Below are 13,488 nucleotides of genomic sequence, written 5' to 3'. Positions count from 1 at the left end.
TTTGCCCACTGCATTTCTACTTCTTCCAGACGTTCCCATCCAGACAACAATTCCTTGACATAATCCCCAATTCGAACAAAGTTAGGTTTTGTTTTGGGGTTTTTTTTTTAGTCTACAACCTTTACTTTTGAATGAGCCCTCTCTCTACCCATCTCAATATTAAACTGTACCATGCAGTGATCACTGGATGCCAGATGATCACCCACTCTAACATCAGAAACGCTTTCCCTGTTTGTAAGCACTAAGTCCAGTATGACCCCATCCCTTGTGGGTTCCATTACCAACTGCTGGAACAGTTCTCCTTGTAGAGAATCCAGGATCTCCCTACTTCTAGAAGATCCCGCAATAGGAATATCCCAATCAACATCCGGCATGTTGAAATCACCTATTAGTAAAACCTTCCCTTTTTTAGATATATTCTGAATGTCTACTGTTAAACATCTGTCCATGGAAACGTTATCATTTGTACATGAAAATTAATGGTTATAGAGTAGGAAAAGGTGTAAACATATTAGTCCTTTTTTGTATAGTATCTATATATTAGCATATATAAGAAGTATGATATTTCAAATACTAAATTTTATATACTGTTTAGATTTACATCAAGATGTTCAAAATGAACTCGTGGATCTGAACAGTAATGTGCTGAAATTTCTGAAATGAGCTTTTTATTGGCAGACTTTTGAGGAGAGTGAGAATCTCAGTTTTACACAGTATAACCCTGCTGCAAGGCACAGGATGCAGGTTTGTGAATTTGCTATGTTCGCAAGAGATTTGGTTATACCCCCCCACACACACACCCTGCTTCTTTTTCTTAACATTTGGTGGGATCCTTTTGACACATTGTTCTGCTTACTGCACTGTTTTCCACTATGTTGCATTAGCCTTTTCCCACTGTTATATTCTTGGAATTGGTTATGGTTTTCCAAAGTTAACACATGTCCCAGTTTACCTTGTTTGTACCAGAAAGAACTTTGTTTTTAGGTCTTACTACATACTCTTTAATTGTCTTATTGTTGCCTTTTTTATTATTTTTTTATATTCTTTTGCAGAGTATGTTTAATTCTAATCGTCAAAAAATTGTGGAGAGGACAGATATCTTGAATCAGGAATGGAAACAACGTAGGATACAGCCTGTGCACATCATGACTTCTGTGAGCTCATTGCGAGGAACCAGGGAGGTTGGTTAGCACAGCATGTTATGATTTCTAGTTACAAACATGCTAACAGATGTCAATTTTTTATATCATGTCATAATAGGCTGGCAAGTTCCAGGACATTGATTTCCCATATTACTGTATTGCATACACTAATTTCCTCTGTCTGTATGCCACTGCTGCCAGATGTGTGCAACACTAAGACTACTCATTTATTGTTGAGCATTACTTCAAAAGCAATTGTTTTGGGGCTCTGTTACTTGTCTTGTGATATTTAGTATTTCATATTCAATATTTTATTTTAAAGTTTGTACTTGGTAAAATATATTTTCCCTGTCCTAGTAGACCAATCCAGACAATTGAGTTGTGCTCTCTGACCAGCAGATGGAGACAGAGAATACTAACTGAAGGATAAGACGTGATGCAGCCCTGAAACTTGCCAGTATTTCTCTTCCTGCAGATGTAGATAGACTGGTATAGTAGAATGATTGAAGGTGGCTTGCCTTCCTGGGTTATGGCCTGCAGGATCTACTAGTAGAACCTTTTTGGAGCTTGGAGAACTAATCCCCCTCCTCAGCCCTGTGCAGCTGAACTAGCTAGTGGATGTGGGGTCTCAGCTAGCAGGGGATGACAGGATTTCATACTCCTTCTCCCCCACCAAGTTTTTTAGGGCTATGTGGCTAGAGCTCACACTATATGGGTAGAAAAAGTTAGATCAGAACTTCAATCTGGCATGGGCGAGTAGCACCTTTTTGGAATCTCCTTTGGTTGTCCTTGTGTTTCCCGTCCCCCTCCCCCCCAATGAGATGTGCCTAATTCCCCTAGGGAACAGAATGGCTCCTCCTGGAAGGTGGCTGATTCATGACTTGAAGGTTACGTATTCAAGGCTGGTGAATGTGGAAATAAAATTTTTAAGCCTCTGCCAAGGGGGTGTAGTCTCCAGATTCTGGGACTAAGGGATGCTGGAGTGCTGATAGCAAACTGAAGGAGACTTCCTGCTTCTCTTTCTGCAGGGGGGCAGGCACTGTGGAGAAATGCCTTGCAGCATTCAACTCATATATGAATGGTTTGACTGGTTGGGGGTGTGATTTTTAATTTAAGGGCTCGAACGTTCTGAAATCTTGAGGTAGCAGAAGGTGAGGTGGTTAGTAGCAGCGCTGAGGAGAAACAACATTCTGGTGGATGTCAGGCAGTGCTTCTGGGCATCCCACCAAGCCCAATGTCCTTAGCCATTTCGGTCAGTTTTGCTAGGAGTCTGTGTTGCTGGTGAGGGCAGCCCCCCCCTGTAATTAGGGCAGCATGGTAGTAGGTCACATGTTCAGCTCTTTGGATTGAGCAAGTACTTGTGCTAGTTCTCATGAGTAGGAATGACATCCATCTTTGCTTGGTTCTCTTTCAGGATATCCATTCTGCATATTCATGAGATTGATTTGCATACACTGCCTCCTTGGTTTGCAGACACATCTCATGCATGGACATTCTGAAAACCTGATTGATTGAGGTACTCCTAAGACAGGTTTGGGAACCCCTCCTCTAGACAGAACACAGCCAGTGCAAAGGGTGTACGGCTTTGTTTCCCAGGGTGGTCCTGGAGGACTCCCTTGCCAGTCAGGATGTCCAGTCAATAAGCATAAAAGAAAAGAAATTGCATACATTTTCTCAGTCACTGGTCCCACTCTTTGGAATGCCCTTCCTACCTCACATGGAAATCTCCCTGGCAAAATTTAAATCTATCCTCAAAACTTTCCTATTTCAAGATGTGTGCAACTCCCAATCTCTCTCTTCCCTCCACTACTTTTAAATGGTTACTGGATCCTGAATGCAAGATATGGACTATATTCTTTCTCTGATATCTCCCCTTATAAACTAAACTAAACTAAACCTTAGGTTTGTATACCGCGCCATCTCCGCGAATGTAGAGCTCGGCACGGTTTACAGAGTTAGAATAGAAAGGAGCTACATTGAGGGGTTATAGGAAAGGAACTAAGAAGATAGAGAGGGACAAGGGTACTAGAGAGCGGGAGGTGTTAGGTTTTTGAAAAGAGCCAAGTTTTCAGGTGTTTGCGGAAGGATTGGAGGGAGCTTGAATTTCTGAGCGGGGATGTGAAGTTGTTCCAGAGTTCTGTGATTCTAAAGGGGAGGGATGTTCCTAGTTTTCCTGCGCGGGATATACCTTTTGTAGAGGGGAATGATAGTTTCAGTTTTTGGGAGGGTCTGGTGGAGTTAGGGTTTGAGGAGTTCTAAAAGAGTGGGATAACAGGAGAGAGGATGCCATGTAGGATCTTGAAGGCTAAGCAGGTACATTTAAAGAGGACTCTGGAGTGTACTGGAAGCCAGTGAAGCTTGGGCAGGAGTGGGGAGAAGTGGTCAAACTTGCATTTTGCGAAAATAAGCTTAGCCGTGGCATTCTGAATTAACTGGAGTCTATGGAGGTTTTTCTTAGTTAGGTTTATATAGATGGAGTTGCAATAATCCAGTCTAGAGAAGATGGTGGATTGAACAAGGACGGTGAAGTGAGAATGATGAAAGCAGGATCTCGCTTTCCTCAGCATATGAAGGCTAAAGAAGCATTTTTTTACCAAGGAGTTGAGGTGGTCATTGAAGGAGAGAGAGGAGTCTATGATGATGCCCAGGACTTTGCTTGAGAACTCAAGCTGAAGAGTGGGACCAGAAGATAATGGGATAGAGGTGGGTAAATGATCTAATATTGGGCCGAGCCAAAGTAATTTTGTTTTGGACTCATTCAGCTTCATTTGTACAGATTGGGCCCAGGATTGGAGGTTCATTATGCATGTGGATATGTTCTCAGCGAGGTTAGTGAGGTTCGAATCGGTCTCGAGGAGGATGAGGATGTCGTCTGCATAGGTGTAGAGAGTTTCTAGGGGGGATAGATGGAGGTGTTTCAGAGAGGACATGTAGATGTTGAAAAGGATAGGAGAGAGGGGTGAGCCTTGCGGGACTCCACATATCGGCTTCCAGGGGGAAGATGAGGTACCATTTGCGTTAACGGTGTAGGAGCGGAAGCGTAGGAATTTCGAGAACCAATTTAGGACTGTGGAGCTTATGCCTATTTCGGAGAGTTGGAAGATTAGGATATCGTGATGGACGATGTCGAAAGCTGCGGAGAGGTCGAATTGTAGAAGAACAGCGAATTTGTTGTGAGAATGGAGTTGTTGCACCTTAGAGATTAGTGAGGCCAATAGGGATTCGGTGCTGAAGTTGGGTCTGAAGCCGAATTGGTAGGGTAGGAGAGTAGAGAATCTTTCTAGGTAGGATGAGAGTTGAGTGGATATGATAGATTCTAACATCTTGGTTAGGAGAGGGATATTTGCTATTGGACGGTAATTGGATGATATGGAGGGGTCAAGGTTGGTCTTTTTCAGTAGAGGGGTCAGTGCAATATGTCCCATTTCGGAGGAGAAAAGGTCCGATGTTGGGGCAGAGTTTATAAGTTTGGTGAAGGAAGCGACGGCCTGTGTAGAGATATTCTCGAATAGGTAGGAGAGGAAAGGATCCAAAGTACACTTGCAAGTTTTTAGTTTGAGGCAGAGTTTGGAGACTTGTGATTCGGAAACAAGCTCGTAGACGGTCCAGGATCTGTCAGCTTGAATGGGATTGGAGCCAGGTAGGGTAGGGTTAAGGTCAGTAGAGGCCAGGGAGTTGTAGGAGACTGTAGGCGGGAAGGAGCATCTTAGGGTGGTAACCTTTTCATTGAAGAATTTTAGAGACGAGGGGAGCAAGGATGGGTCCTTTTTTGTAGTTAAGGAGTGCCAAATGTTAAACAGCGCACTGATCTGGTTGTTGGATCTGGAGATCTTTTCTCCGAAGAAGCTCTTCCTGGCTTTTTTTTGTGTTGAATTGTAAAGTTTAATATAGACCCTCCAGGTCTGTCTATCTGAAGGGGATTTAGACTTTTTCCATTTGCGCTCCAAAGTGCGACATTTCTGTTTCAGTTCTCTGTGAAGCGGTAGGTACCAGGGGGCCTTTCGGGGGTAGGAGATGGTTTTAGTGGATATTGGAGCAAGGGAGTGGTAGATGGATTCGGAGAGGGAGATCCAGTTGCGCCAGTAAGATTCGGAATCTGTAGGCGTAGGATTGGAGGAGAGTTGGTTGAGGAATTTGGACCAAATAAGTTACTCGAAGTTTTTTTGCAGAAGAAAAATGATGGGGTGTATCCGCAGAGGTTTCGTCAGCAGGAGACCTGAAGTTATGATGCCGTTGTACAGAGCCATGGTGAGGTCTCACTTGGAGTACTGTGTTCAGTTTTGGAGACCACACTACCGAAAGGACGTGCTGAGGATCGAGTCGGTTCAGCAAACGGCCACCAGGATGGTCTTGGGGCTCAAGGATCTCACGTATGAAGAAAGATTAAAAAAATTGCGGCTGTATTCACTTGAGGAGAGAAGAGAACGGGGAGATATGATTGAAACATATAAGTACATCACGGGACGCATCGAGTCAGAAGATGATATCTTCTGGCTCATGGGACCCTCGACCACCAGAGAGCATCCGCTGAAGATCAGGGGAGGGAAGTTTAATGGCGACTCCAGGAAGTACTTCTTCACCGAAAGAGTAGTGGATCATTGGAACAGACTCCCACTCCAGGTGATAAAGGCCAGCAGCGTGACGGATTTTAAGAGAAAATGGGATACTCACGTGGGATCTTTAAGGGAGTAAATTCAGGGGAGGGGATACTTGGAATGGGCAGACTTGGTGGGCTATAGCCCTTTTCTGCTGTTTTTTCTATGTTTCTAAGGTTATGGAATGGGAGGAGTGGGATGGGGATTCGAGGTGTGACATGAAAATGGGGAGACAGGTAGCCCCTAAGAAGTGATCAGACCAAGGGTCCTGTTACCGAGTGTTGTCGGTTGAAGTTTTGAAGGCGGTAAGATCAAGGAAAGTGGTAAAGTCTAGTGTGTGCCCCTTTTCGTGGGTTGGAGAAGAGGTAGGTGAGAGGAAACCGAGAGAGGTAAGGAAGTTGTTAAATTCAATCGTGTCCTTGCTGTTGGTATCGTCAAGGTGGAGATTGATATCACCAACGATCAGTAGTCTTTGAAATTTAAGGAAGGCGTTTGTTATGGCCTCAATGACGAGATTGGAGGAGTTGATCCAAGGGGTAGGTGGGCGGTATAGTAACAAGATGCCCAATGGGTGAATGCGGAGTTCATCATTGACTGGGGCAAGCATATATTCTAGAGAGGCGTGAGTGCCCTTCTCGAGGAGCTGGACGTCAAAGAAAGATTTATAGAGGAGTGCCAGTCCGCCTCCTTTTCGATTGGATCTGGGGTAGAAGAGGCCTTGATAACCGTGGGGGAGGAGTTCGTTTTGTGTAAATAGATCGTCTTTGGCGATCCATGATTCTGTGATGCACAGGAATCCAGGGTCGAGCTCGTCTAGAAGGTCCTTCAAGATTTGGGTCTTGTTGCATGCGGATCTGGCATTGCAATAGAGTGTCGGGACTGGGGTGAGAGAGTCAGAGGCAGCGTTGGGAAGATTGGCAGGGGGCAAGGGCTTTAGTGAATCTTGGTTGACTTTTCGGGGGGTTTTCTTGAAAGGGGGATTTTTGGTGCGTGTCAGTGTGGGGATTCTGAGGCCAGGGCAGATATTGTTGGTGTTTACGGGGTCGAGTAGGTTGGGAGAGGGAGGTTTCAGACAGAGGGGAAGTATAGAGAGGTGAGCAGAGTAGGAGGAGAAGAAGCCAGAGGGATGGATTCATGGCGGGGTTAGGACAAGATGGTTGGTGCATGAATTCTATCATACATTAATGGAGGATCCAATTTAAATGTGCAACTAATTTTCAAAATCCTATATAGTATTTTTTTTCTTTTGGTTAATTCACAAAAAATCTCAAATGCTAGGAACTCTCAAAAATATAAACTTGGCTTTCCCCATTGTTAAGGGAATAAAAGCTATGGCCAATTTTTGTTGATCATTTTTTTTTTATTTGTGAAAGTTTGGAATGACCTTCCTTCTATAATTAGAGTTCATTTCGTAAAGTACTGAAGACATATTTATTTCAATCATAAAAGATAAAATTCTGGCCTAAAAGATATACCCCCTCTTCTGTTATACTGCGCTAGCAGTTTTTAGTGCAGAGAGCCACGCTGAATGGCCCACGCTGCTCCCGACGCTCATAGGAACTCTATGAGTGTCAGGAGCAGCGCTGGCTCCCCGCGCTAGAAAACTGCTAGCGCAGTTTAATAGAAGAGGCCCATAGTTTCTTTTCTAATCTCCTGTATAATTTTATTAATATTCTGTTAACCGAGTCGAGCCCTCCTGTTGGGATGAATTGGTATAAAAAAAATCAAAGATTAGATTAGACTGTAGTTCCCTCCTATAATTTCCTTATTACCTTTTTTCCTTTACCTGTGTTCATAACCATTGTACACTGCATTGATATTTTCTTTGAAATGCGGTATATCAAACCAAAATAAAATGTGGAAACTTGAAGCAGTGTATACAAATCAGTCTCATGCATATTCATTGTGGATATCCTGAAAACCTGACTAGAAAGTGGATACTCCAGGACCAATTTGGGAAACACTGGTATAGGGGATGAGATTGGATCACTCCTTTATTCACATGAAGGGAAGAGGTGAGCTGAGGGAAGCTTTTATGCACTATAAATAAAGTTTGTGCATGTAGTAGAGGGGAAATAATGCTACCTCTCAAAAAAAAAAAAGGCTCAGTCCATTTTGGAGAGAGGCAATTCCACCAGCGCCAGTACTGATTTCACTTCAATGTGGTGATTAAAGAATTGCTCCTTTTAAAACAGTCTCTCATCTCCTCTTCTGATCAGAGATACAGAGAACCAAAATCCACATGCAAACATGTTCATGCATATATACAAGACACTATATAAGGGAAGCTTCAATTAACTAAGGTGGTATACCAAACAACTCTCAATCACCTTTAAATGACAAAAATTGTCAATATGTAAACAATAATCAACATCATAAACCTTAAAACATGCTGATTAGTGAACGCTCAGACCCACAACTATAACTCTAGTGAAAATTCACAGAGTCAGCTGTGATTGGAGACCATCATCGCGTGTTAACTGTCTCCCCAACCAATTTTACCATAGAACACACATTCTACCAAATTCCAATAAGCAATCAATTGGAAAGAAATTTTAAAACTTATCTAGTATATGGTGGTATCACAGCTAGCACACAGCTGCTCCAGGTACATTCTTAAATCAAATAGCTGGTACATTTTCACCGACCCTCCCAACCTAGGTTTCACTGATTGGCTTCTTCATGAGGGGATACTACAGAAACAAAATAACCATTGGTGGGGGAGACAGTGAACACACGATGATGGTCTCCAAACACAGCTGACTCCGTGAATTTTCACTAGAGTTATAGTTGTGGGTCTGAGCGTTCACTAATCAGCATGTTTTAAGGTTTATGATGTTGATTATTGTTTACATATTGACAATTTTTGGCATGCATATTCAAGTACATGCAAGCATGTAGACACACACATATACACACAAACATACATGAACTGAAGCCCACAAATACACATGCATGCACATAAAGCAGTTGAAAAGAATTAAATGTGCCTTGCTCTGCTTGCTTTCCCCACTTCTTTCTAATCCAAGGGTAACTGGAAAATTATGCAAATGGGATGGAAAATATATGCCTGGGCCCAAAATCTGAGGGCTGATTGAAAAGTATGGCTGGCTTTTTTATTCAGAATCAGATGATTCCATAGGATCTGACCATTTTTCTTTTTCAAAGTAGCATCCTTCACATTAAATACATTTTTTTGCAGTGTTTCAAAAACGATTCAAAAATGTGCAATAAGACTTTTATGTGACATCACTTTTAGTGCTTTGGCCGTGGCATTTTTCACTTCATCATTTGAAGATAATTTCATTCCGTGCAGTTGTTTGTTCAGGGTTGGGAATGCCCAGAAATCACAGGGCACTAAGTCCGGGCAACGAGAAAGTTTAACACAAAATTCAATCACACACTTCTGGTATTCTGTCACAGATACGTCTTTTTCATCTGCCATGACAAATCATACAAAATTCTTCCTCTCACTGTGATACAACAATGAAGATTATGGCAGTCCAGCTGCAGTTTCAGAAACATTAATGTATGAGCTTCACAAGAACCAACAAAGTGTTGACACATCTTCTTGGAATGAAAAACAGAGGCAGTCTCATTATTTTTCAATCGGCCCTCGTAGCTCTCCAAAAATTTAATGGAATAGGTGAAAACTTACTATGGGGGGGGGGTCAACTTGTGAAAAGTAACACAGAGTTAAAGAAATGGACCAGATCAGATTGGCGATTCCAGAACAATAAGCTCTCTCCCTCCCTCCAAAATATATAATGACTCTTTCATCTTGCTAGACCAGTCCAGACAAATAGGTTATGTTGTTCTTCCAGCAGATGGAGCCAGAAAAGTTTTTGAGTCTTAGTGATTTTGCCCATTAAAAAATAAAGTGGTGCAGCCTGGAATTTGTCAGTATTTTTTTGCCTTCAGTAGGTGGTGCAGGTTGTACTAGTACAGAAGGATTCTTCAATGTAGGCTTGACTCCTGAGTTTGCAGCCCCTTGGCCAGTGTTAGTTCTCGGGGATCGATCCACTGACTTTTGCCCTGGATAAATCTTTGTAGTTCCATGTCTTAGCCCACAGGCTTCAGTCAGGTTGAACTGTCTGGCTGGAGTTCCAGTAGGTGCTAGTCCTTTTTTCTTGATTCTTGGAGTTGGAAGTAATACTACATACAGTACCTTCTTTCTTGCCTAAGGTAGTCTCGTCCTTTAGCGTCAACCAGGAAGTCCGGTCGCCTGCCTTCATACCCTAGGGCAGTATTTTTCAACCTTTTTACACCTATGGACCGGCAGAAATAAAAGAATTATTCTGTGGACCGGCATCGGTCCGTGGACTGGCGGTTGAAGAACATGGGGCTAAGTCGTGGGCCAGACCTCCCCATCTCTACCCAATCTCCACCACAGACCCCACCCCCATAATAGCCTCATCTGGAAGCCTTCCCTCTGACATTGCAAAGTCAGAGAGAAGGCTTCTGGTTCAGGCGCAGGATGCCCGTAGGAGCCACTGCCTGTGGCTTTGTGCACTGAGTCAGTTAGGAAGAGGGACCTGGCTCAAAGATAACGCCGTGGACCGGAGGATGAAGAACACTGTTTTGGGCCTGATGCATGTGCTGGTCCTGTGGACCGGCAGGAAATTTCTGTGGACCGGCACTGGTCCATGGACCGGGGTTGAAGAACACTGCCCTAGGGGGTCCAAGAAGAGTGACAAGGTCGGATGTTCATAGAGTATTACTGTGTTTTCTAGAGATTACGAATGAGTTTTCCCTGTCCCGTTACCTCTTTGTGTTAGCGGGTGCAGCCCATAGGAGCCATCCAGTTTTAAAGGCCATATGGATCTGAATGGCCATTTCTTCAGCCTCTATCGGAAGCAGGAAATGGCTGTTGGTATCTTTGAAAGTTGCATTCCACTAGAGGTGTAGCTTCCTCGTGGGCAGTTGAGAGCAGTGTCTCCTGAAGAAATTTGAAGAGTAGCTACATGGTCCTCTCTCCATACTTTCACAAAGATTTACAGGGTAAACATACTGGCTGGATTGGATTTTGCATTCGGATCATCCATACTTTCAGCAGGCTCTTCTGTCCTGCACTAGATTCCAGGGACTACTTTGGTACATTCTGAAAGTTCAGGAATGATGTACCTGTTGCACTAGAAGGGAAGATAGATACTTACCTCAATTAATCTTCTTTCTAGTAGACAGGCACATCATTCCTGAAGCCCACCCTGTCAGATGTTCATTAGCCTGCATTCTGCCTCAGATATTCCGGAATGACCGGATATCTTGTTTCTCCTCTTTATCCAGTAAAGACATGGATAGGTAATGCCCCTGCTTTTGCATTGAATTCAGGGAGTGTACTCCTTTTACTCCAAAATGGTTAGTGCAGGTTGTATTCAGGTGGGTTACTCATTTATTTTTACCTGGTTATGTGTTATGATAGGTTGAAGTTTTTTCAGTTTTCATTGCTATTTATTTTTCTGATATGAGCAGAACAGACATTTTTTGGGGGGGAGTATCCCTGTACCCCTCTCTCTTATGTTTCCTCTCTATGGCTGTCCATCTGCTTTGATACAAACTGAGGAATTGGAGCACAGCCTAGCTAACGGTCACCTGGGAGAATGGTATAGAAAATTGAATAAATTAAAATAAATTGGATGTAGCAGGTGTTTGAGAACCATCTTGGCATTTCTGCAAGGAGACCTTGATCAGGAGTCCCTCAGTTCTGCTATAGGCTGAGATCATATGGCAGACTATCATCGGACGTCTTTCTCCTTGATTGGGGAAAAAGCCAAGTATGTGTATCCTCCCATACTTCTCATGGGGAAGACTTTGCTGAAACTCTTAATTTTTTTCCAAGGGTTTATGTATTTGTTTTTCAAACATTGCAATCATATGGTGAGACAAATTCTCTATGAACTCAATGGACACCATTCAACTCCCAGTATCAAACTCCCTTCCCCACCTGCTTTCCCCCTTTGTACTAAGTATTGGTTGGCGTATCAAATCCCTAGGGCTCACTAAAGATCCTGTCAAGGAGGAGAGTGTGGTTTTAGTGGTTAGAACTATAGATTCAGCACCCTGAGGTTGTGGGTTCAACCCCCTGCTGCTCCCTATGACCCTGGGAAAGTTGCTTAATCCTCCACTGTCCCAGGTACATTAGATAGATAGAGAATCCTCCAGGACACATAGGGGAAATGCTTGAAAAACTTGTATATAAATTGCTTTGAGTGTGGTTGTATAACTATAAAAAGGCAGTATACAAGTCCCAATCCTTTTCCCTTTCTTAATTAGTCTCATCCAGGATGTGAGCTCTCCAATCCATAGATATCCCATATTTTATGGAATTTGTCCAGATGGCCTTGATGATCTTTCAGCAGTGTTCTTTATTGTTTTGAATTCTTGATGCTGCTGAAAGGGTTATTTATCCCAGGACAAGCAGGCAGCATATTCTCAACATGTGACATCACTGATGGAGCCCCCTAGCGGATGTTTTCACAAACAGATTTACTTGAAGACCTTCAAGCTTGCGATTGGACTGCGCATGCATGTGAGCCCCTCCCGCCCAACCTAGAGCATGCGTCTCCTCAGCGTGGCCTCAGTTCTATGTTTTCCGCGGAGCCAGAAGCACTATTCCCTTGCTTCGCGCGATCTCGTTGTCCCTCTTGCACCGCGGCTTATTTGGTTACTTTTAGTTTAGTCGCTGTGCCTGCGTCTTTATTTTTCTTTTTCCTGTTCGTATATTTTTGACCGGGTTCCCGGTCTTGTTCTGGCCGCTTGGCCTCATGGGGCCACAGCTGTCCTTTTTCTTATGTCCCAGCCTCGTTTCGGGTTTAAAAACTGTACTCAGTGCAATCGGGTTATCTCCATCACCTACCCTCATCGTTGGTATGTGGAGTGCCTGGGTGCTGAGCACTGTGCTGAGTCATGTCCACGTTGTGCGACTTTGCAACTGTGGGCTCTTCGTCGGAGGGTGGCCAAGATTCTTCAACTGTTTGGTCCCATGGATCCTGCGGGACAGGCCTTGAGCTTGGCCTTGGCGCCCTCGTTGGGTGCCTCGGCCTCGAAGTCCCCCTTGGCCTCAAAGACTCCAGCCTCGGCTCCTCCTGCTATTCCGGTCTCGGGTAAGTCTCCTCTTTCCTCCTCAGGTGTGCCGGCAAAGAAGCCTACCTCAGAGTCTCATGTCAGTGCCACCTCTTCAGCATCTTCGAGACATCATTCTAAGCGTGCCTCCTCAAGTAGGGAATGCTCTTCCTCGAGGTCGCCCCCGAAGGAGCGTACTGCTGCACCTACGATCCAACAGCCTTTGGTCTCAGTGCCTATGTTCGAGGACATGCTTAAGACTATCCTTATCACGCAGCTTTCCTCGGTGGTGATCCAATTTGTCCCGACCTAGATGTCTCTACCTTCGGTCTCGACCCAGCCTCGGTCTGACCAGCCTGAGCGTCCTCTCGTGTCTTGGGGCCGTGCCCGCAAAACTCGTCGTGTTCCCTCGAGTGATTCTTCATCCCCCGAGTCACCTGTGACTTTTCAAATATCCAGGCCTGGGGGCCGCTTTTTGCCCACTACTATGTCGAGGCTTGCCCCTCTTAAAAAGCTCCAGTCCTCTCCGCTCCTTCGGGGCAGGTCTCCGACCACGAAGCCTTCCAGGCACATTCTTGTCCTCGAGTTGAACACTAGTTTGCGTTCCCCGTCGAGGCAGATGCCAGCCTCTAAGGGGTTCAAGTTTCAAGTTTATTGAAATTTTGATTTGAACGCAATATCAAGTATTT

The 13,488-nt window shown here is 44.1% G+C and overlaps 1 protein-coding gene across 1 annotated transcript in view; it reads left to right on the top strand.

Annotated features, from left to right (window-relative positions):
* EZH2 (enhancer of zeste 2 polycomb repressive complex 2 subunit) overlaps positions 1–13,488 on the top strand; it is a 378,737-nt gene that overhangs the window by 122,003 nt on the left and 243,246 nt on the right. The window contains 1 exon segment of the mRNA XM_033930316.1: positions 1,053–1,181. Within this exon segment, the coding sequence (XP_033786207.1) occupies positions 1,053–1,181 (129 nt within the window).

Source organism: Geotrypetes seraphini, chromosome 2, assembly GCF_902459505.1.
Source record: "Geotrypetes seraphini chromosome 2, aGeoSer1.1, whole genome shotgun sequence".
NCBI lineage: Eukaryota > Metazoa > Chordata > Amphibia > Gymnophiona > Dermophiidae > Geotrypetes > Geotrypetes seraphini.
This window is presented reverse-complemented; position numbering and strand designations above follow the sequence as displayed.